This window comes from Mustela putorius, unplaced genomic scaffold (assembly GCF_011764305.1).
Source record: "Mustela putorius furo isolate JIRA1106 unplaced genomic scaffold, ASM1176430v1.1 tig00003858_pilon_pilon_pilon, whole genome shotgun sequence".
Lineage (NCBI taxonomy): Eukaryota > Metazoa > Chordata > Mammalia > Carnivora > Mustelidae > Mustela > Mustela putorius.
Window position 1 is genome coordinate 4,794,341 of NW_025422010.1, and position 23,104 is coordinate 4,817,444.

The following is a 23,104-nucleotide window of genomic DNA, read 5'->3' on the forward strand; positions in this document are numbered from 1 at the left end:
TGTGTGGGTCTGTCTCTGCATTTGGTTCTATCTCTTTGGTCTGTGTGTCTGTCCCTTCAATGCCACACCTTCTTAATGAGATGAATTCTTTTTTTTTTTTAAAGATAGATTTATTTGAGAGAGAGCGAGTGTGACAGGGCAGAGGGTATAGTATCCCAAGCAGATTTCTCACTGAGTGGGGAGTCCAATGCAGGGCTCAGTCTCACGACCTTGAGATCCCCACCTGAGCTGAGACCAAGAATCAGATGCGTAACTGACTGCGCCATCCAGGCGCCCCAGTGACGTGAATTCTTGAAATCAGATTGTGAACCCTCCGACTTTGTTCTTTTTCAAAAGGACTTCCATACCATGCTCCTTTGCCCTTACATATAGAAGTAGTATGTCAGTATGGAAAGTTCTGTTGAGATTCTGATTGGAATTGTGTTACATCTGTAGATAAATTTGGGGAGAATGTATTCCTAACAGTATGGAGTCTTTCGGCTCACAAGCCCAGTGTGTCTCCCCATGTATTGAGGTTTTCTTCCATGTCATTTTATTGTTGCTGGGTCATCTCCAGTGTTCAGATCTTGCTTTCATTTTCTTGGATTTAGACAGAAGTGTTTCATACGTGTTTGGGAACTGTTGGTTTCAGTCCTGACTCTGGATTGCTACTGTAGAGAGATGGAATTTACTGTCTGTATGTTGACTTTGTATCTTGCATCTTCACTAACTGTATTATTCTAGTACTTTTTCTGTAGATTTATTTGGAATTCTGTGTACAGAGTAGGCTGACTGATTAAAAGTTGGTTGAATTTCTTCCTTTCCAATCTGGGTGCCTTTTGTTTCTTTTTCTTGGTTTGCTGCTCTGGCTAGAAGCTCCATTACATAGCAGTGGGGAGAGTGGCCATCCTAGTCTTGTTTCCGATCTTAGGCGGCAGTGATCCAGCCTCTGACCACAGATTGTGATGTTAGGTGTCAGTTTTTTGTTGGTGCCCTCTATCTGGTTCAGGACAGGTTCTTCTATTCTGGGTTTGTTGAGTGTTCTTATCATGAAAGGGTGTTGGCAGTTTGTCAGATGGCCCTTTCTGCAGCTATTGATATGATAGGCCTTTTCCTCTTTAATAGGTTGATAGAGTGAATTTGGTTGATTTATTTAAAAACTGCATTCCTGGGATAAGTCCTCCTTGGGCATGGCATATATTTGTTTATATTTGTTACTGGTTGTGTATTGTTAATGCTCTGTTTAGGATTTTTACACGTGTGTTCATTGAGGGATATCAGATTCTCTTTGTCAGGTATTAATAACAGGGTACTACTAACATCATAAAATGAATTGGCAATTGTTCCTTCTCTTGAGGTTTTTTTGGAACGTTGTCTAGAATTGTGTCCCCCGCCCCTTACATGTTTGGCAGTTGTCACCAATCAAGCCATCTGCATGTGGAGTTTTCTCTGCAGGAAAGTTCTACGAATTCAGCTTCTTGAAAAGGGCAATTTGGGTAGTTTGCATTTTTCAAGGAATTAGTCCATTTTCTCTGAATTGTTGAATTTATGGGTGCTGGGCTGTCCATGGTGCTCCCTCATGGTCCTTCAGTGTCTGTTGGGCATAGGCTTCTGTGCAAGGCTTCTTCCATACCATTGTCAGTGGGTCATTTTTGCCCTTTGTGCTGCATTTCCTATATGTCCCTCACAGGTTAACCATCAGCCACATGTGGCTATGGCACCTGGTACGGGTAATTGTGGCGTGGGCCTTTGCCAGCGGCTCTTGGGTGTCTTTGGGCTTCTGAGTGGGTGTTCCCCAGCTGTGTGTGTGTGTGCCTTGGCTCTCTCAGGGAGGATCCTTAGCACACAGTTGTTTTCTACCTGATCAGCCTGGTCCATAGCCCAGGTGCTGGCTGCTGGTTAGAGACTAGTGCTCATAGGCTGAGTGAGAGCGCCAGCCACCACTGATGGTTTGGCTACCTGGCCAACCACTGAGGACGGGGCCTGGGCTTGATATCTTGGTGAATAACTTTCCCTGGAAACCGATCCCCGCTGATATGGACACTTGAAAATGGAGGTATCTTGTGGGGACCTGTTGGAAGACAATAGACAAATGGGAGCAGGGAGATTTTCAGCTTATCAGAATCAGGAGTTCTCTTCAGAAATAGTGCCTTGCTTTTTTTGACTCTGTCACATTGAGTCTGCTGGTGGAGGGAGAGGAACCCCTGTCTCCCTGCCCAGAGAAGCAGTGTTAATGTTCTTATAAGAAAAGGGAGGGAGGTGGAGAAAGGGCCATGCGGAGATGGGAGCGGTGCTGCCACAAGCCAAGGAAAGTGTGGGGCTCTTAGTACCCAGGAAAGCCAAGGAGGATCTCCTTGACTCATTTTTCAGAGGGAATGTGGCCTACTGACTTGTTTTGGACTTTTGGCCTCCAGAATTGTGAGAAAATAAGCCACCCACTTTGTGGTACCTTGTTTCGGCAGCCCCGAAGTCCAGCAGTCCCCAACAGGGAGGTGGGCTATGCTGAGAGGGTAGGCCATGGCCTCCCTTCACTGGGGTGGCTCAGCAGAGGCCCAAGCCTTAATGGGGTCACAACCACTTCCTGGCTGCCGCCTGCCTCTGTTGTGCAGAACTTCCCTTTTTCCTCCTAACATAAGGGTTATGTGGTGTCTTACTAGTGAGGATGGGTGACTTTGTTTGAAACGGGAGCCAGCCAGGCCTTTTGTAGCTTTCAGGAGGCTTGCCCTTTTTTAGAATACACTGCTTTTGTCTGACTTAGTGTGTCTCTTCTATAATCTTATGAAGATCTCCACATTTTTTCTCCTAAGGTTGTCTGTCTTTAGATTTCTAAGCGTCTGATCGCACTTAGATTCAGAAAGGGCTCCCAGGCAGCACCAGGCTCTGTTGCAGCATGTTCTCCCCACCCTAGTAGAGCACTGCTCAACCCGTCCCAGGGGGCAACTGGACAGTGTGGTGGGGCTATGACCTGCTCCTTGAGGTAGTAAAGAGGACAGGGAACTTCTGGGGAAAGCAGACAGCATGGGGAGCAGCCCTGCGCGTCCAGCACTTAGGAGTGGCTTCCTTGTTTTGTAGTATTTTAACCACATCAGTATTGAGGACTCACGGGTCTACGAGCTGACCAGCAAGGCCGGACTGTTGTCTCCCTATCAGATCCTCCACGAGTGCCTTAAAAGGTAGGGTGGGTGTTTCCCCTCCTGAGAGGGGTCATGGGGGCTTCTCTTTTAGTGCCCAGTGTCTTCATTAGCCATTTATCCTGGCTTAAGAGGTGCTGTGAAAGACTGGGCTGACAGGTTTTCATTGTGTGCACAGAGGCCCCTTGTGCCTGGCGGTCAGTCAGAGTCCATGAGATCAGATCTGGCATGAAGACTCTTCCTCTGCTGAGAAGTGGTTTGGGGAAAGGGTTGGAATGGTCTTCATCAAAGAGCCTTTCAGGGGCTTTTCTGAAGTTCTTTCCTCCCTTCGCAGCTGATGTCACCTGTTGTCTCTGTTTTTTCTTAAAGAAACCATGGAATGGGTGACACATCCATCAAATTTGAAGTGGTTCCTGGTAAAAACCAGAAGAGCGAATATGTCATGGCGTGTGGCAAGCACACAGTGCGCGGCTGGTGTAAGCCTTGCCCCCCTGCTTCGCGCTGCCCTGTCACAATTTCCTGTGACCGCTGGGGAGGGCGCACCCTGCCATGTGGCCTCTCTGGCAGCCCTGAGCCTCTGTGGCTGGGTCTCTGGCCACTGCTCTGGCATCTTTCCTGAGCTTCTGCCTTGGGTGCTGATCACCTGTGCTGTGTCCACTGGCCTCTCCTCTCAGCCTCTGAAAGCCAGCCACCCTAAGGCAGGGCTGTGGGAGTCCTGCCCACACCCTCTCTGTCCTCCTGGTTCCTGGGATTGGATTGGTCATTTGGGTTAGACTGTGTGGTCCCCGTGGCAGGAGGAGGGGTTTCCTGAATGGCCACAGAGCCCCTGGCTTGCCGTACTCTGTGTCCCCGTGTTCTGGTGTCTGTGTGCACCACCTGCACTCCTTACCGAATTTGGTTTTTGGAGTAACCACTTTTTTAAAACATTATTTTAAAAGGAATCTGAGTATGACTATCATAAATCTGAGTATGACTATCATATACACAAAACCAGTGCTGGTTAGATTGGAAGATAACATACCAGTTGTCCCTGGGAAAACTGCAGAATCACTTACAGACCCAGCTGTCCCCATGATCCAGCAGACACCTGTCTTCACGGAACTACCTTCCAGAGCAGGCAGGAGGGGCAGAGGAGGAATGCTGGCACCGCTGACACCCCCCCCCCCCCCCGCCGTCTGGGAAGCGTGGCCAGCCTTGCTCTGTCTGGCCATAGAAGGCTTCTGGCACTCACTGTTCTCCAGATCACTCTGCTCCTTGGCCCTGCCTTCCCTCTGTATAGAAACCCCTCCAAAGTGCATGCACCCTCTGGAAACTTCTCTGGGCTTTCTGGCGGAGTCTCCCCTCCCCTCTGCCTGCCAACACCCATTGTTGCTTGTCTGTTGCTCTGGAAGTGTGGGGGTGGTGGGAAGGAGGCCCTGTCAGTTATGCCTGTGCTGAGTTCATGAAGCCCCCAAGGGGGCTCTTCTGCAAAGTGGAGTGGGATGGCTCCTGGCCTCATCTTTGTGAGACCTGGTGCCCAGTGCAGGGCTAGAACACATCTGTACCCCATCTTCTAGAACATACCCTCAGGTGGGCTGGGGGCACAGCAGGCGTGCTCCTTTTAGGAGAGGTGGCCATGTTGACAGCTGGGTGTTAGGGATTCCCTCTCCACATTTCGTCTTACCTCGCAGGTAAGAACAAGAGAGTTGGGAAACAGTTGGCCTCTCAGAAAATCCTTCAGCTGCTGCACCCACATGTCAAGAACTGGGGGTCTTTACTTCGCATGTATGGCCGCGAGAGCAGCAAGATGGTCAAACAGGTAACTGGGCCCCCACCGTGGAGCACGTGTTTGGGGTCCCGCTGTCCCAGGGGCAGAGTTGGGTAGCTCTGCTCTTGTTTAGTGCTGCCTCTTGGGCCCTCTACTGGGCATGTCTGGGATGGGAGGTCATTTCTGCTGTGTCTCCCTCCCTGAGAAGCCTGGGTCTGGCACTGGCTACATGGGAAGGGCTGCCCAACAGGAGGTGCAGGTGGTGGGTGCTGCCAGCCCAAGTGGAGAGGAAGCTTCTCAGCTAAGCCCTGTTGTCTTGTGCACAGGGCTGGAAGTCCTTGGATTGACAGAGAGTAAGAGATGCAGGACAGTTTTTCCTGGCTATAAATATCGGTTTACCTTTAACTCAACAGCGTGAATGTGTCATCTGGTTAGTTTAGGCTGTTTTGCTGTGTTCCTGAGATTTAAAGCAATACCCTTAGGTTTGTGTGCTTTGTGAGGTGGAAGGAAATATGGGGAGGTGTTTGTGGTTTTTAAGTTTTCCCCTAATGTTCCCAGAAATAGTTCGGGTTATTGGCACCCCAGTAAGGGGAGGGATGGTCATTGTGGTATCCCTGAAGAGGCCCTCATTTTGGACTTGACAAGATGGAGTGAAGGAGGTGACACTGGGCACCTAGAGTGCTTTGAGGAACCTCGATAGGAATTGCTGAGAAAATTCAGATGCAGATGAAGCCGACTTGTGCCTTTATGTCCCTTCCTTTTGTGCAGCATCTTGGTTGGACTAAGATTGAGAGGGAGAAAGCCTGTTTTGGCCCATGAATGGAAACCCTTCCAAGCTTGGAGGGCGAGGGTCCGGTCTGGGCACAGCCCCAGCTGACATCTTTCGGAGGACAGGTGGAGTCTGACACTCCTAGGCCCAGCAGGCGTTCTTAGAGATGGCCACTTCACCCAGGAAGGGCCTCAGGACAGCTTGGTCCCATGCTGAAAGTCATAGGGCATGCAGAGAGCCCTGTGTCTGGGGCTGGTGGGCTCCCAGTGCCAGGATGTGTCCCATCTGGCAGCATGCCGTTGCTGTTGGCTGAGGCCGTGCTCTGGCTGTTACATTGTGAGGGTCAGGGCAGGGTGAGTTCTTGACGCCGACGGCAGGAGTTGGAGGCAGCTGTGTGCCAGGGTGCTTTTTGCCTTATGAAGGGAAGAGGCCATAGCTTCTTCCTGCTGAGGGTGAGGTGGAAGTGGGGGTGACAAGGCCAGAAAGTGAGCTGGGGCAGCCGTGGACTGGTCTCGTTCTCTGCGGCTTTGTCAGTTTGCCAGTTGAGGGTGGGGCCGTTGGGGTGGGGTCATGCAGCTCTGGCCGCTGGCCACAATGTGTTGCTGAGGCCTGCCTAGGGCCCTCCTGAGAGCAAGGCGCGGTGCTCCCCCAGGAGACCTCGGACAAGAGCGTGATTGAGCTGCAGCAGTACGCCAAGAAGAACAAGCCAAACCTGCACATCCTGAGCAAGCTGCAGGAGGAAATGAAGAGGCTGGCCGAGGAGAGGGTGAGCAGGAGGCCTGGCCAGCACCCCAGCCATGGCCCCTCGACTCCCTCATCCCCTTGCACTCAGGAGGGGAGGGCCGAGTCGGGGTCACGCGGGCAGCTGTGGGGGTGACGTCAGCCTGCAGGAATCCGTCCCTGGCTCCTGATGCCAGTGTAGTGCTCCCTCTTTCCAGTGAGTCCGCAGCACTTCCAGAGTACCTTTCCTTTTCTGTTTCAGCATTCACGGCACTTGCATCAAATCATGTCATTTTTTAGTTACATCATAGAGTTCTCAGCCCTGGCCTGCAGCTGTGTAGGGCTTGGCTTCTGGGTGTTTCTACTTAGTACCAGCTGTTTGAAGGCAAGGACAGTGCACCTGCCAGGCCTCGCTTACTCAGGGTCCAGTGGGTGACAGACTGCTATCATGGACCTATACCTCAGGCCCTTGGCATTTCTGGAAGAGAGGAGCATGGTTCACAGAGCAGGTGGTCCTGGGCAATGCTTGATGCTGGTCAACTTCCTCAAGCCACCCGCTCGACAGGCTTCTAGGCTAGGACCTTTTGTAGCTGTGGTATTTGCCTGGGCCCGTATAAAACCCTGAGAAGGGGGTATCTGCTGTTTTGCCTTTCTGGTGGAGATGCCTCACCCCTGCCCTCAAGTTGGAGTAGGGAGAGAGACCCACCCATGTGGCTTGTCCCTGGTGGCTGTAACTTCCTTGGCCCAATATTAATTATCACTACATACATAAGTGGGTGTATTCTGAGTCCCAGGGAAGAACCAGCACGTAGTGCTGTGAGACGGCACCCAGGGAGACCCAGCCAGCCTCCCATGTGGCCCACTTCTCAGGCCTCCCCTCCCTCCACCTGATATGGCAGAGCAGTGGTGCCCTCCTACTAGAGGCTACCTGGCACTAATGTGCTGAGCTCACTGTCCCCATCCTCACCCCCATTGCTCCCTACCTTGGGCACCTCTTGCTTGAGCTTGGGCTCGGCCACATGTTCCCACATCATTGGTATCCCTGTCCTTCGTTCTTCTTCCAGGAGGAGACTCGGAAGAAGCCCAAGATGTCTATTGTGGCATCTGCCCAGCCTGGCGGCGAGCCCCTGTGCACTGTAGACGTGTGAGGGAGGCAGCAGGGTCAGGCGCGGGGACTGCCAGCTCTGCTGCCAGCAAGACCACCCGCCACTCACTCTGCAGCCTTGGGCCTCTGGTTTGAGTTCCTCCCCTGCGGCCAGGCATCTGAGGCCGGGACCAGAGGGGTGGGGCTCTGGTGCACAGGGACAGCTGGGCCACGCAGCTCTTCCTTGGGGGCCGCCCACAGGTCTGAGTGGATGTGTTCAAGGATGGACTCCGCTTACCCACCCGGGTGAGAGCCAAGAGCTTGGCAACAGCTATGAATGACCTCTGCCTCTGGGGACTTGCTGCAGACTGATTTGATGAAGGTTTTCATGAGTGTCAGTACGTGCACAGACAAGAAATGACAGACTGAGAAAGTGGTGGCCAAGTCCTGTGGCACTCTGTTCCTCTGGTTCTCGCAGGCCACTGCAGGGGTCTGGTCAGAAGGTGCGTGCTGGCACCCCCGCCCCTTTCCTGCCTCTTGTGTTTTCCCTTTTACTCTGAAAAGGTTATAATAGGAAGGAGTATTTCAGACCTTTTTGGCTTAAAATAAACACAATTTTAGAATCAGCTATTTTTCAGAGATTGCAGGCGAGCCCTCAAGGTGATTCTTTCCCACTCCTGAAACCTGTTGCCAGTGGGAGTATGCAGTCTGCTGGTCTCCGCCTGGCTTGTTACCCTGGGCTGGCGTGTGGTTCATTTCCTCTGAGTAAGTCTTAATGTCCTAAAAACACGCCTTCTTAGACACCGAGGCCCTCTTCACTGGCCTCTGGCAACTTTTTACTAAAGATTTTTGCACAGTCAAGTCCATCTGTCCACCCATCAATTTTTAAAGCTTTTATGGTATTTTAGCATTTGGGAAGAAACTTTTACAGCAAGAGTAGAAGATAGATTTGGAATCACGTAGCAGATATAAACAAGTTAAGCATTTTAGCACGATTTTAGAAGAGGAAACCAGGACCGTTCATGTAGACCATCTGTGCTCACAAAGTGGCGCTCCTGCCTGGAGCTGGCACAAGCATGTGGAGGGTGGCGGTTTTGCCTGTGACAGTGGCTGCACTGGATTTTAAGGGCACCTGCCCTGTGCAGCCAGGCCTCACGGCCACCTGTTCCTTTGATCAGCAGTCCATGCTCTCCAGGTGGCTCCTGCAGACAGGTGCAACGGGTAGGTGGGTCCCTACCCTGAGCCCCTGGGGATGTGGGTGTGTTTGAGGCTCTGGGTTGTCCCCATGTGCAAGGTAGGGGTGGCCATCCACTCCCTGTTCCTTGGGCCTGTTCAGGGGTGCACTGTTGGCTGTAGGGGCCCACTGCTGGGCTATATTCTCCACAGGTATGCCTGTTCTCCATCCTGTTCCCCGTGGTAGGCGTTGATGGCATTTGTTTTCAGGAATACAGAATGTCGGTCTTGCGTGCCACCCACAGTGTATCTCTTCCTTACCACCTATGTGACCAAGGTTGGCTTTTCTGTTGACCTTTATAAAACAAAACCTTCAGATCAAGTTGCTGTAATTAGACACTTGCTTCTGTCTTGCCTCCTGTCTGCAGCTGTGAATCATCATTTTGACTATATGACTGTTTGCCCCCGGAACAGCCAGATGCGCCATTGTGAACCAAAGCTTTGTGCACATGTGTTAACTAGAGGCAGTGAGCCTTGCTGCAGCCTCCCCATGTCCTTCCTCTTGTATTCCCCCCACTCCCTGTGGGTGTGAGTGTTGTGTGCACACAGCCATGCTGTGGGGAGGGCAGGGGGGAAGTCTGTGCTGATGCCACCTCCACTTGGCCACTGGCCGTCGTGTACCTTCCAGGCAGCAGCTCAACTATGGCTGTAAGGGTGAGCCTTGATTATCTGAACACATAAAGCAAAACTGTCCCAAAGGGAATGACTGGTGTTTCTTTCTAATTAGCACGTGAGGCTTTGGACCCTCAACTCACCAGAAACAGCCTTTAATCTGTGCCTGGTCACACTGTTCCTATAGCAGCTGGGCAGCGTCCAATCCCAGCCCCAGCTCCTATGGTTTCCCTTCAGGGCTAGGCTGGGGACAGAACCTCACCTCACAAGGCACAGGGAAAATGGGCAGACCACAGGGCCTTCCTGTGTAGACAGGCTGCCCCTTGCTGTGTGTTCTACCTTATGTGTACAGCTGGCTCTGGGCCTTGAGATGTTTGCTTCCCTGGCAAAAAGCATAAAACCTGATGTTGTCAGCACACTGCTCTGACTTGCCACCATGCAGAGGGGCTGGCAGAGTGCTAGCAGGAATGGAGGCTCAGACTGGCTGCTCAGGGTGCCCTGTTGACCTTGCCCCCCGGCACCTACAGTGGGTGGGCAAAAGGGAACGCTGTGGGCTAAGGAATTTTCATCAATCACAGTAACATCAGTAGTTGAGAAACTCTTTATTCTAGCATTATATCCCAGCTAACCCGGAAAGGGGAGGGGTGGTAGGGGACAGGCTATGGGAGCCTAGGATCCACGGAGACAGATGGAACACAAAGTCTTGTGCCTTCTAGATGCTGCCTGAGCATCCTAAGGCAAGGACTTGGGGAACCACCTGTTCTGAAAGGACAAGGTTCTAGTTCTCCAGGGACCTAGCAAGAGGCAGCAGCCCTGGTTTCTTGTACGGTGTCCACTGGGGGCCCTGGTGGGGGCTGGGGTGCCAGGGCCCCTGTGCCATTGGGGTGCTCTACCCTCTCAAATAGGAGGAGCATCTCACAATGTGGGGTCTGCGGGAACAGGTCCACAGCCACAGCCTTGACAGGCCGGAAGGGGGTGCCCTTCACCCGGTTAGATGGAGCCCGGCAGAGGCTGTGGTAGGAAAGGGATGTCAAGATCAGCCACATGGGTCCCTGGTCCACCCTGTCCTGGGGCCACCCCAGGCCCCCCACTTCACACTCACTCCACAAAGTTGCCCATGGCTGCCCTGGGGTTGCAGGAGACATAGAGGAGCCGTTTGAGGTTCTCAGCTCTTCGGATGGCCAGGATCACTTTGGAATCTGAGGAGGTTCAAACAGGATGGGCATCAGGCTTGAAGCTGTGCCGTGTGGTATGCCAACCAGACACCCCTGCCCCCCCCCCCGCTTCCCCACGACACCTCTCAGATGGAGGCCACTTACGCAGGCCAGCACGGGGCGGGTCCAGGATGGCAACGAGTTGCTGGGAGGCCAGTCTGCTCACCAAAGTGGGCACCAGGTCCTCGGCTCTCCCACAGTGGAACTCCACATTGCTCAACTCTGGACATGAAACCACAGCCATGTCACAGGGGACCCAGAACACTCTCCCTATAGAGTCTGCATGATGTCTTTAAGTCCCTGGTCAGAGGTGTCCCAGGAAGACCTGCTGGCTAAGGAGCCAGCTCATCCTCCTCCAGCTCTGGCATCTTGGACGCACTGTTCAGTCCAAACAGTAGGTGGCCTACTGTACTCTCTGCCCCTCACCCCACTGCAGGCCCTAACAACGCCTGGCTGGGTCCCTGGTGCTGTGTTGAGGTATGCAGCAGGAGTATCTGCTGCTCACCCACTGCGCGGAGCGCCGGCTCTCACCGTTGTCTCGGGCATTCACGCGGGCATCTTCCACAGCCTCCTGGCACAGCTCAATCCCCACGACTCTCTTCACTCTCTGAAGCCAGGAAAGGACAGACTCATGGCACCCCACCCCATCCCCACTGCCTTAGGGAGAGAAATGGCAGGAGGTGTTGGAGTGAAAGAGGATCTGGACCAGGCTGGGGGGGAGGGTCACTGGGGGTGGTCATGAGGCAGGTGACAACATGGGTGGGGTAGGAAGAGGGTGTTCTCAGTGGGGAAGGAGAGCTCACTGGGGCCAAAGCCAGGCCGATGGTGCCTGTGCCGCAGCATATGTCCAGCACTGTGCTCTCTGTGTCCAGCTGGGCCCAGTCTCGGATGACTGTGTAGAGCACCTCGGCTGCCAGAGTGTTCACCTGGAGAATGGGCCGGCAGTCTCACTGCCCACACTGGCCTCTCTCCTGCACAACCCTCCTCACCCCCAAGCACTTGCACTCCGTGGGCATTCTTCCTGCCTGGGGGCCTCCATGGCCCTATCCTTGGGTCACTCACCCTCTTCGCAGGTCTCCAGATATCCCTGGCCCCTCACCATCTAGCCGTCTGAGTGCCAAAGGGCCGGTCCTCAGAATGACCCTCAGTCCCATCATGCCTAGCGATTCCGCCCAATCTCCTGGCTTTAAAGAGTAACTTGATGGTGATAACCCCCCCTTCACCTCTTTTCTAAGTGCCAGAGCTCACACCAGAGTCCTGGCGTCACCCCAACTCCTGTTCCTACCTCTACATATGACCCTCCCAAAAGGTGATCAGAGAATCTAATAGGAAATGATCTCCCTACCTTTTACAACGCTTGGTGGCTCTCCTTTCTGGATGTTCTCCCCAGGCTAATCCCTTATCACTGCCCTAGCCCACTGTCCCCATCAGATGCTGACATCATGTCAAGCGCCCCCCTCCATGTATCCTCATTATGCCCAGAAACTCAGGGCTACCTGGAAGAAGGCGTGAGGAGAGATCCTGAAAGTCAACCCAAGCAGGTCCTCATGGATGCACCGATCTCCAGCCACATGCTCCAAGGGCAGGCCCTCCTGGCTGGGAGTCTTTCTGTGGGTGGTAGGGTTACATCTGTCAGTGTCACCAACCCTTGCAGGGACCCACCCCACCCCTACCCAAGCTCCTCACCGCTGTCCCTCCTCTACAAAGTAGAGGCAGGTCACCCCAGTGGCCTTGCCTGGCCCCGCCATGAAGTGCTGCGCCAAGGAGGCCTTCAGCCCAGCCAGTTCCTCAGGGCCCAGTTTCTGGGTAAGCAGCAGAAAAGGCCTTGTAAGGCTGCGTCACAGCTCACTGTGGCCCAGACATCCTCCCCCAGGAGGGCCACCCCGCCTGAGACCTGGGGGTGGAAGTAGACAATGGCCATGGCTTGGCCACGGCGGCTGGTGCGCACAGTCAACTGCTTCCAGTGGCCTGAATACGTCTCTGGGTTGTACGCTGAGTATGGAGTGGACCTGTGGGAGCCATGAATGGCCCTGAGTCCCCCAACATCTGCCAACCAGGACTGGGTGAGCATCCCTGCTCTCTCTTCCAGCCACACCTGCCAAATCACAATCCCAGAATCTCACCCCCCCCACCACCAGGCAGACTCTCTGCTCCCAGAGAGTTACCACCTCGGAACTTCTTGAGGCCCCCAGGCCAGCCATCAGCCCTCACCGGATGAACTCCTGGAAGGCCTTCACCACCTGCTTGGTGGCCCCAGGGATGTGCACGGTGTCAAAGGGGGCGGCCACAGCACACGTCCCGCCCTTGTACTTGCCAAGCCGACAGCCGACTGTGTTGTCTTCCCCGTCCACCCCAACGCCGACCAGAAACTCACACTTATTACGATACTCGGTCTGCAGGGAGGCAAAGAGACATGTCTGCCCTTACCCTGGCCATCCAAGGGATGGGGCTGACAAGAAGTAACAGTCACACCATAAATACCAACAGCAAATGCAAAGCAGAAGAGGGATGGCAGAAATAAGTGAGAAGAGATCCTTTAAGAACATGAGATGAGTTTCTGGCCACACCAGCACGACCTGACCTGCTGGGGTGATGGCCTAACCCCCTCCAGTGGGCAGCAGGCCTTGTTGTGCTTGTGCCTCTGTGAGAGTAGCCAGGGCAGCAGGGCGCGGTTGGTGCTCCCAATTTCCCTGCAGGATGAGGTGGGGCCAAGGTTGGACTCAGTCTGCTTCCCCTGCAGCCATCCCCAGCCATTCTCTAAATGCCCATGTACCTGGCCCCTCCCTCATGACCCAACTATCCACACTGATTATACATGGGTTTTACTAGCTAACTACCCAAGAGACCATGCAGACCCTGAAGATGTCTGTACAAGGCACAGGATGGGCGAACAAGTACAGAGCCGAGCAGAGCTCTGGGGCCAAGGGGCTGCTCTGCACCCACACTCACTTGGCGAGCTTCTGTAGCACCTGCTCACACTCCAGCTGCTTCCGCTCCAGCTGTTCAGCATAGGGCACAGTCCAAAGAGGTGTCACTACATCTGCGATACATGTGGCTGCTGGCTCACCCTCATCCTCACGCCGCCTCTTCCTGGCCATAGGATCAGCCTTGGGCCTGGCCAGGCGCACGCTCAGTGGGCGGCCCTTCCAGAGGGCACCGTGCAGCACACGCAAGGCCTTGTCCCGCTCAGCAGCACTGCGGAATGTCACAAAGGCGCAGGGAGGTTGCCCAAAAAGTTTGGTCTTATGAGGCTGCAGGCCAAAGCGGCCCAGAAAGCGTCGGACATCACTGAAGCTGGCGTGGCGGGGCACATTCTGCAGCTCCAGCTTGAAAATCTCAGAGGTAAACAGGTCGTCCCTGATGTAGCTGTAGAGCCCTGGCTGAGGCACGGACTCTGCAGCCGCCTCAGCACCCCCTTCCTCCTCCTTGTCTTCCTCCTGGGGGGCTACTGCTGCAGAGCTACCCTGGGCACTGCTGCCGTCTTGGCCGCAGCCCTCCATAGGCACAGGGCCCTGTGTGGAGAGAGGCAAGGACTGGGCTGAAGGCTCGACCCTAGAACCTGAACGCCCCAGGGTCCCTTGCCCCACACCCCGACCTCCGCTACTGTATCTACACCCAGCTTTACCGCGTTCCGTTTTCCCCTCTCCCAACGTATTCCCCTGTCCCGTTTTCTCCCAGCGGTTTCCTACCCCGCCTCCATCTCCATCTCCCCCCACACCCCGTTCTCCTCCATCTCCTCCTCCGTCTCCCATCAGCATCTCCCTTCACTTTACTTCGTTGTCGAGCTTGTCACTCATCGTCCGGTCGGTCCGCTGCCCAGACTGGGGTTCCCCTCGAGGGCCGCCTCCGCTGCTCGGTCCTGGGCCCAGCAAAGGAAGCGGGCGCTCAGAGCGGCGGCTGCAACGCCGCGAGACCCCTCGCCGGCTCCGCCCCGGGCGGGGGGTGGGACTCGAACCCTCGGTGCTCACGTTCGGGTCTCAGGTATGGGGTACGCCGGCCGCTCGCCTTGCTGGCCACTCTCCCGTCAGCCAACGCGTGCAGCCGTGGCCGCACGTCTCTATCATCCTGGTTTCCGGTGACGTCATCGCCACGCGCCAGCCTCGCTTCCCCTGCTCCTTAGTGAGCTCCAGAGGTGCGCGCCGCCGCGGGGCGGAAGTGCGCGCTAGGGCCGCCGGGAGTGCACGCTCTTCTGGCTGTCGGGCGGGCCGGGCATGCGCCGCGGGCGTTTTGGCGGGAAGCGCGGGGCGGGCTGGACAATGAGAGTGTCCGCAGTGTGAGCCAATAAAGCTGCACTGGTTTTGAATCGCGTCGCGTTTCCCGCCGCCGGGGTCAGGGGTCGGGGTTCGGGTCGCGGGGCGGAGGGAAGAGCGGGAGGGCGGGAGGCGCCGGCGCCAGACGCGGAGGAAAGGAGCTACAACCAGCCGCCGAGAGGCCGCGGAGCCAGCGACGACCGAGCCAGCCGAGCCGCCGCCGCCGCCGCGCCCCCATGGCGGCCGCCAAGGTGCGGCCGGGCCCGGACGGGGACTGGGTGGGGGCCCGGAGGCCGAGGCCGCTATTGGCGGCCACGTGGGCGGCCCGCGCCGCCGCCGCCGCCAACCCCCGCTGGCTTGAGGGCTCCGTGCCTGCGGGCCTCAGTGGCGCGTGGTTGGAGCTTTGGGGAGCGCGACCTGGGGCCTTCGGGGCCAGGGCTCGCGATGCCTGGGGCGCGCGTGTTCGGTGGCTGCGGGACGGCCGCGTGACCTTGGGGCGGTCCCAGGTGGGGCCGGGAGCCCCATCGGGGCGTGGGGAGGCCCGCCGCCCGGGTTCTTGATCTCTAGTGTACTTCGCTGCTCGACTGAGATGAGGGGCCGATGGCCGGTTTCCTCCGGCTCGGCCCACTTGCAGGCTTCCCACCAAAACCGTGCGTCCCTTCCTGCCGTCGCCTACACAGCACTTCATTCATTCTGTTCTCACGTCTTGAACCGCCACAGGCCTCTGTCGCGAAAGCTCGCGTTCCAGCCAGGTGGTCGGGTCGTGGCCTCACCGACCCAGGGTGGGGGCGGCTTTGTTGACTGCGGGCATCTACTCGAGCTGCCCTCGGCGGAGCCGCAGTTGCTGTTCAACCAAGGAAAGCAACGAAGCCTTATATTTGTTCTTTTTTGGCTCGAGTTTGGTAGCAAAGTCTCCCAGCTTTTTCTGGACTACAGATCACCAAACCACGTGTTTGTAAGACTTGAACCTAAATTATGATCCTTTGTGCTCTGTGGTTTTCTAAACTGGATCCGGATTTTACTGCTCTCGTTTGTGTGATTTCTGTCGAGGCATCAACTTTCTGATGTAAGATAAAATTGCTGACAGAACTGTGAATTCCATGTAAATACTAACAGTTGGGTAGTAACTTTTTTGCCCTGTTCAGTAACAACAGCACTGATTTATTTTTTTCCCTCCAACCAGTAGACATTCAAAGGGTTGCTATTTGCTTAAAGAGTGGCACTCTCCTTTAGGCTCTGCTCCGTCATTGTGTCTTTTAATCTTAGCACTGTCATTATTCACATTTTCTAGGTGAGGAAATGGAGGTGCAAAGTGGTGAGACAGTGTCTCTTTGGCCAGTAGGAGGCCCAACTTTAGGGACCTCCGTCCCGCTGTCCACACATGGGATTGATGCATCTGGGGAGGGTGCCGAAGTTCAGCATCTTACTGCACTTTCAATGTGGGTGCAAACCTCTCTTTGTGTGAAAGACTGTGGGCATAATCTCTTGCTTTGGGATGAGGCAGATCACTAGGAGAGATTGCCCACTGTGGGTACTGCTGACCTCTGTGTGGGGGCCAGGCTCCAGGGCCAGCAGAGTCACTTCTCTGCACCTCATTTCACAGGACACCCATGAGGACCATGATACCTCCACTGAGAATGCCGACGAGTCCAACCACGACCCCCAGTTTGAGCCTATAGTTTCTCTTCCTGAGCAAGAAATTAAAACGCTGGAAGAAGATGAAGAAGAGCTTTTTAAAATGTAAGTAAGCTCGTGTTGCTCCAGACATAGGAATCTTTAGTGTGAAATGAAGTTGTGTTTTTTATGGGTGTCAGGGTCTTGGCCTGACTTTCAGTTGGAGCGAGGCTTGAAGAAAGGGCTTGGAATTGTATGATGGCTAATGTGGAAATCAGGGCGGCTGTTAGAATACATTGGTTGGATAACTCTTCACTGGGTGCCCCTGCTTCTGGTGGCCAGTGCTGTGGTGAGCACAGGTGCTCCCTGGTGTCCTGTCCCTGCTGCTCTGTCCACAAAGGTGCATCTTACCAGCCCCCTGTCCTTGCCACCTTCCAGGCTTGTTACTTCTAAGACTCCCTTGGCACCCTTCCTCTGGTTGAACGGGGAGTTTGCCATTATTATTATTATTTTTTTTTTTTCAAATTTTATTATTTTTTTTTCTTTTGCATGATAGCATCTTGAAGTTTGGGAACTCCCAGTTCAGTGTTTTTAACGCACAGAGTAACACCTGGAATTATAAGTGAAAGTGGATAGTGTTAGGCCTACCAAAATGACTTTCTAAAAATTAATCTCCACATGTTTTTTGGCACCTTCAGTGAGAAGCTCCAATGGCAAGGGACATTTTTAAGTAGCACTGGAACCAGCCATGTGTTGAGATGTTTGTAACAAAATCAGCACTGCCAAGACTCAGAATCACAGGAAACACTAGGCTCCCTTACAGGCTAATGGAAATAGGCTGGAGTGTTTTTCCTGTCTAAGCTGTGGAGTTCCCTCACTGCCCCCCCCCCACTTCAGATTCTATTGAAGAAGCCAGATGAGGGTGTGAGTGGGGGGCAGGGACAGTGACCCCTCCCTCTAAGGAGAGGACCCCTCCCTCGACTGGGGAGACGAGCCCTTCCCACCATCCCCAAAGGTCTGGGGAGGGAGAGTCACATACACCCCTTTGGTCTCAGAGAGTGGTGGGCGTGTCCCTGAAGACACTGGTTCTTTACATCACTGCTTTGCCCAGAAATGGTGCGATAGCCAGGGACTGGTTTCTCCCAGAACTGGGGACTGCTGCTGGTGCTGTTGCTGTCACACACATGTGCGCCCACAAAGGGCTAAGAATTGCTCCTGGCGGCCCTGGGCACAGGACCTTCCTGAGGGAAGCAAGGCCAGCAGTTCAGGCCTTTTCGTCTGGGGCCTTGAGCTCCAGGTGAAAGCTCTGGTGGCATCCTTGTGAGGACACTGAACTGAGCTTGCGGGGAGAGAACAGAGTGTTCTGCAGGAAATGGACCAACACTGCTTGGGTTGGGTGGGGAGAGGGAATGGAGGGCTTCAGCCTAAAGCCCTAAAGGCAGGACTGCTGGGCTCATCATGTGGGCTTCGGTGCCTGGCTGGGTGGGGGCCTTGGCTGGGCCCAGTATGAGGTGGTTCTGCGCAGGAAGGCAGGGTGTTGGTCAGAGCCTGGCAGCCTGAGCGGAGGTCTGCAGCCCTCTCTCTGAGTTGGGGGGCCAGGGAAGCAAAGGGGGCATCTCACAGCAGAGGGAAGGGCTGGTCCTTTGGAGGGCAGGGGTCCTTGATCTCACCTGCTTCTATGTTATCCCTGTGGCCCTCTGGGACCCCAGGGGCTCCCCAGCACTGTGACCACAGGCTAGCTTGGTGTACTCGGAGGTATGTTTGCTGAGAAGTTGGGTCTTTATGTTGGAAATTGTTTTTTCTTTCTCCTTTCATTATTCTAAGTAAAAACTTGAACTTTGTTATTGTCTTGCTCTTTTGGTAGTTTTTTGACCAATAGTCCTAGACGGTCAAAGAAAGCAAAGGGCATCTCTGGAGGCGCCAGATACAGCCATTTGTTCAGTGCACAGAAAACCAGTGTTCTTTCTAAGCCAGTGTTTCACTACTTATTTCCCTCTTTGCTCATCTAAATTCTCTCTCAATGGCTTTTCTTGAAGGCGGGCAAAGCTATTCCGATTCGCTTCAGAGAACGATCTCCCAGAGTGGAAGGAACGAGGCACTGGTGACGTTAAGCTTCTGAAGCATAAGGAAAAAGGGACCATCCGCCTCCTCATGAGGAGGGACAAGACCCTGAAGATATGCGCCAACCACTACAGTAGGTGGCTTCTGGGGGCTGTGTTTTTACTCTGAGTTCCACACGAGGATGCCTCAGGTCTTTGGCCAGGTTGCCTTCAGTGCTGCACTGGGTGCCCAGGAGTGCAGTGGGACATGGGGCGCATATTTGTGGTGTGTTCAGAACTTAAAGTGGGAAATGAGGTGTTCCCACGTGCTCTGAACTCAGAGCAGACTTTCAGAGAAGTTTCTGACATATGAGGTGTGGAGTCCAGGCAGATAGGACTTGACAGGGTAGACACAGCCCCAGTGTGGGCTTGGGACTATGAGGTTGTGTGTTGTCAGGACGTGTTCTCCCGTATGTATTAGATGTGCCCAGCAGGAAGCGTTTCCATTCTTGGGTGTGTTTTGTCCCTGTGGGGTGTCTCCTAAGAAGGACACAAAAGGGAAAAAGAGTCGGGGGAGAAGGTGGCTACCTTATCCTTGTGCCTGTGAGACTGAACAGGTAGTGGGTGGTGACAGGCTGAGGACTTTGGATGCATCATCCTTGGGTTCAGTATGGTGGGGGTGGGGCTGGGGGCTGGAAAAGCCGCATCAGGCCTTGTCTGTGAAGGAGCGATAGTAAGTTCCCTACCATATCAGTCTCTTGGGTTCTGGATTGTTCTGCAGTGCTGTGTGTATTGGGAAGCAGACATGCTTGGGGCTGCCTTCTGGATCCAGGGACATGTCTGCATGTCTTGCAGGGTAGGACCCCTCATCAGGGCACACAGGGTGACCAGCAAGAACCTGAGCAGAACAGTTCTTGATGGTGTGGAAGGATGGGCAAACGGGTTTGCAGAGACCCTGAGGGGTGGTGCAGAGGGGCGTTTATGCCCTTCCTTTTTTAAGATTTTATTTAGTTATTTGAGAGAGCAAGCGCGCTAGTGAGCACAAGTGGGAGGCAGAGGGAGAGGGAGAAGCAGATGCCCCACTGAGCAGGGAGTGTAACACAGGGCTCCATACCCGCAGGACCCCGAGTTCATGACCGGAGCCGAAGGCAGACACTTAACTGATTGAGCCCCCCAGGTACCCCTTTCATGCCCTTCCTTAGGGCTGCTTGGGTGTCCTCTTGTGAACCCCACCATCCCCACCTGTCTTCTCTGGCCCTTGGCCTCCACTCCAGTTTGAATTGTTCCCCAGGGGTCTTCCTGACACCCTGTGCTTCTTCCAGAGCCTGGTCAGGTCACTGGGTTGTTTCCAGGTTGTAGGCAGGTTCTGAGCCTGGAACATGTCACAGACCCTTGATGTGCCAGTGGGTAGTGGCAGGAGGAGGCAGTGGCACCTCTGTGCTCCCTACAGCTCGAGGGCTTGCCTGGTGTTGAGATGGTGTGACTGTTCGTGGTTCAGACGGTCATGTGTGTTTGGGGCTCGGCATGGGCCGACCCACATCCCTGGAGATCTCTGCCAGGTGTACAGGGGCACACCGGTGGGGGTGGCATTGGGGCTGCTTTTGTTCTTTGTGCAACCTGTCTCCCTTTTCCGCCTTGGGGCTGTGCAAAGCCCAAGGACACTAGGGTAGCTGTGCTTATTCCAGGTCGTGGCTTTGTCTTCCATGATGTAGGTCACAAGCCCCACTGTGTCCTCTTGTGGTGGCCTCGTCCCCCAAGTCCCTGGACAGTGTCAGAGTGGTTGCCCTGATCCGACCCCATGCCTTCCAGGGTGGTCACCCCACATACGGTTTCTGTCCCCCATGTCCCAATGGGCCAGGTCTCTGATGATATGACTGAACGTGGACATAGCTATGTGATGGGTGCTCCACAGGGAGGGAGGGCTAGGTGTGAGCGGCTCGGCTGGTGTTGGAGCCCTTGTTCCAGTGGAACTGGAGACAACTTGCTGAGGTATTCTGGGGTCAGGGAGCAGGCTGCCCTGTTTCCACATTTAGAGCAGTCTTGGTTTTAAGTGAATGCAAGGTGTTTGCAAAGAAACGTGTTTAAGATCCGTATCCCACAGGACTTCGTTTAGGCCTGGTTGGTGGACCCCAACTAGGGGTCCTCTGTTTAGGACCTTGAGCTGGCAACCAGGGCCTTTGGGGCCAGTTGGCCTTGCTGCAGTTGACCAGACTTTCACATTGCTACTCTTCCCCAGTCACACCGATGATGGAACTGAAGCCGAACGCGGGCAGCGACCGTGCCTGGGTCTGGAACACCCATGCTGACTTTGCCGACGAGTGCCCCAAGCCAGAGCTGCTGGCCATCCGCTTCCTAAATGCTGAAAGTAAGCAGCAGGGTGCTGGGCCGTGGGAACCGCCTGACTGCAGCCGCCCATCTGACCATGTAGTTTTTCGGGGAGAATTGGTAGTGCCTGGGAAGTGTGTGGTAGGGACTGGTCCCACCCTGCTGTCTGGTGCTCTCTTGGGGGCAGGATGCAAGCCTTGCACCGTGAGCCGTGTGCGGATGAGGCCTCATCTGGGCTTTGAGATGACGAGCAGGGTCTTCTCCCTTTTAACCTCAAAGGGGACTGGGCATTCAGTCTGCCCGGGGCAGGCATTTCCCTTTCTAGCCCCGATTGTCAGAAGTGCCCAGTGGGCCTCATCTAGCAGGAACTTTGATGTGAGTGGAGAATAGAGTGGGAGGGAGACTCCTTCCCTTGGTTGTGCATGGCCACAGTGCCATATATTGCTGTGCCCAAGTTGTCACAGAGTCAGATGGAGGGAGACAGCGCGACATAGTCACCAGTCTCAGGAGGGACTCAAGAAACAGTTACTGCCTGGTCTGGGTAGCAGTGAGCCCAAGGCTGTGTCCTTAAGTCCATATTGGCCATGGGATGAGCCGTTGATGCATCTTGACTCTTCACACCCTTCAGATGTGTCCCCTTCACTGCTCAGGGATCTTAGAAGGTCTCTTCTCTTCTTTCCACAGATGCACAGAAATTCAAAACAAAGTTTGAAGAATGCAGGAAAGAGATCGAGGAGAGAGAAAAGAAAGGTGACATGGTGTCTTGGGTAGGGGACTTCCTCGCAGACTCACTCTGCATCCGGCTGCAGCCCCAGGCGGGTGCTTTTTCCGTCTGCCACAGAAACATCCCGGGGTGCTGTGACCACCTCGACCTGTCAAGGGCGATACAGCCATCTGGGGACACAGATTGCTTCCTGGGGAGTGAGCTGGCCATCAGGGTCCCAAACATGTGCTCCCTGGCCTGGCCTGACAGCTCCCAGCCTGGGGATCCAGTGACATCTGGCTAGAGCCCATAGTGAAGGGGGCCTCAGGAGGTCCTTGCAATCACCTGCTTGCTTGGGGCCTGACGATGGCTGCCATAGCAAGTGACCTGACATAACTGAGCTCCCTGACTCCCGTCCCCCACTGAGCTCCTACTTGTTTGTGTGCCCCTGGAGGCTGGCTTGGCCGGCACATGGTGAAATGGCATGTTCTTACGCCTTCACCCAGGGACATACATGGTAGGCGGGTGGGCTGCAGAGAGCAGTGGTTTTTTGTTTTCTTACTGTGTTTCCCTATGTCTTAGCAGGGTCGGGCAAAAACAATGATGCCGAGAAGGTGACTGAGAAGCTAGAAGCTCTCTCCGTGAAGGAGGAGAGCAAGGAGTCGGAAGACACCGAGAGCAAGGCTGCAGCGGAGGAGGAGCAATAAGCCACCGCCCCTTGTTTTCTCTTCCTTCCGTTCTTTTCCTCTTTTTTCTTTTTTTAAATTTTGCCCTGCCCCTTCTTTTCAGTTTGTTTTTATTCTGTTTTGTTTTTACAAGGGACTTTATATAAAGAACTGAATTCCAACATTCAGGTTGTTTTTTTCTAAGTTTCTGCCCTATTGAAGAAGACTTCAGAAAATCCATTCCCCAGTCATGAAAATGTACTGTGCTCACTTTCTTTTCCATAGTGGAAACACTTATTTATAGTCATCAAAAATAGTGAATAAACGACACATTCGAAACCTGCACAGAGGGCAGGACCATGTGTGCGCCGGCCCTGTCCTGGGAGCAGTGTGGGTGCCCGCTGGCTCCGGGGTGCTGGGGCGGCGCTGCGGGGCCCACTTGCCACCCCTGGCTCCGGCTCGGGCTTGGGGCTGCTGCTGGCCTCTGGGGCCGCGCTGTGTCCAGGGTGGGGCAGGGGTGCTTGCTGTGGCATGTGTTTCTGCCTTGTGGCAAGGGGTAGGTGGGCTTCTGCTGGATCTTGCTGTTTCTTGCCTCTGGGGGAGGGAAAGGGAGAGCACTGGAGTACACCCTGGCTTTTCACATGGGAAAGCCAAGTAGGTTTCCAGACCTTGGCCAAGGCTGCGTTTGGTTGGCCCTCGGCCCTGGTGGAGGGAAAGGCCGGTCCCATAGCACACTTGTCCAGTCTGGTGCAGTGTGTTGGGTGGGTGGGGAGCTCGGCCCCACAGCCCTCTTTGGATACCCTGCTGCTGTCCTCAGAGAAAATTGGCCTACCTGCTCACTCATGGCATCTCTGTCTGGGTGGAACTGTGGATATCTGCAATAGCTTTAAATAAAGGGCCGTTTGCAAGAATGTAAATGGGTGCCATTTGGGGGCTTGTCTGGTAAAACAAATGGCGTCTGAATGGTGTCCTAGGTGGGGGAAGAGGGTTTTTGGTGCACCGGCAGACTTTTCAAAGCA

The 23,104-nt window shown here is 54.6% G+C and overlaps 3 protein-coding genes and 1 non-coding gene across 5 annotated transcripts in view; 3 read left to right on the forward strand and 1 right to left on the reverse strand.

Moving 5' to 3' along the window:
• DGCR8 (DGCR8 microprocessor complex subunit) overlaps nucleotides 1–9,361 on the forward strand; it is a 36,454-nt gene extending 27,093 nt beyond the window's left edge. Inside the window, exons 10-14 of the mRNA XM_045065336.1 lie at nucleotides 3,052–3,152; nucleotides 3,480–3,586; nucleotides 4,781–4,908; nucleotides 6,279–6,392; nucleotides 7,411–9,361. Coding sequence (XP_044921271.1) covers nucleotides 3,052–3,152; nucleotides 3,480–3,586; nucleotides 4,781–4,908; nucleotides 6,279–6,392; nucleotides 7,411–7,494 — 534 coding nt within the window. The 3' untranslated portion in view covers nucleotides 7,495–9,361. The remainder of the gene's footprint in view (nucleotides 1–3,051; nucleotides 3,153–3,479; nucleotides 3,587–4,780; nucleotides 4,909–6,278; nucleotides 6,393–7,410) is intronic.
• A 499-nt stretch (nucleotides 9,362–9,860) lies between these two features.
• On the reverse strand, nucleotides 9,861–14,577 carry TRMT2A (tRNA methyltransferase 2 homolog A). The gene is made up of 12 exons (XM_004742632.3): nucleotides 14,263–14,577; nucleotides 13,439–14,001; nucleotides 13,071–13,179; nucleotides 12,701–12,882; nucleotides 12,384–12,498; nucleotides 12,176–12,291; nucleotides 11,986–12,097; nucleotides 11,293–11,415; nucleotides 11,021–11,096; nucleotides 10,595–10,711; nucleotides 10,378–10,474; nucleotides 9,861–10,286 (listed from the first exon to the last, which is right to left on the reverse strand). The coding sequence occupies exons 1-12, from the start codon at nucleotides 14,284–14,286 to the stop codon at nucleotides 10,070–10,072; spliced, it is 1,851 nt and encodes a 616-aa protein (XP_004742689.1). The 5' UTR covers nucleotides 14,287–14,577; the 3' UTR covers nucleotides 9,861–10,069.
• Nucleotides 14,578–14,712: 135 nt separating this feature from the next.
• Nucleotides 14,713–22,430, forward strand: RANBP1 (RAN binding protein 1). 2 transcript variants are annotated; one of them, XM_004742629.3, is made up of 6 exons: nucleotides 14,713–14,990; nucleotides 16,343–16,479; nucleotides 18,390–18,547; nucleotides 20,629–20,757; nucleotides 21,402–21,467; nucleotides 22,003–22,430. In XM_004742629.3, exons 1-6 carry the CDS (start codon nucleotides 14,976–14,978, stop codon nucleotides 22,125–22,127), a joined length of 630 nt encoding a protein of 209 aa, XP_004742686.1. In that variant the 5' UTR covers nucleotides 14,713–14,975; the 3' UTR covers nucleotides 22,128–22,430. The 2 variants fall into 2 exon arrangements, with proteins under 2 accessions (XP_004742686.1, XP_004742687.1); XM_004742630.3 differs by having other exon boundaries at nucleotides 14,721–14,990; nucleotides 22,006–22,430.
• Nucleotides 21,500–21,625, forward strand: LOC123387700. Its single transcript, XR_006602207.1, has one exon. It is a non-coding gene; the product is annotated as a small nucleolar RNA SNORA77 (small nucleolar RNA).
• Nucleotides 22,431–23,104: the final 674 nt, after the last annotated feature.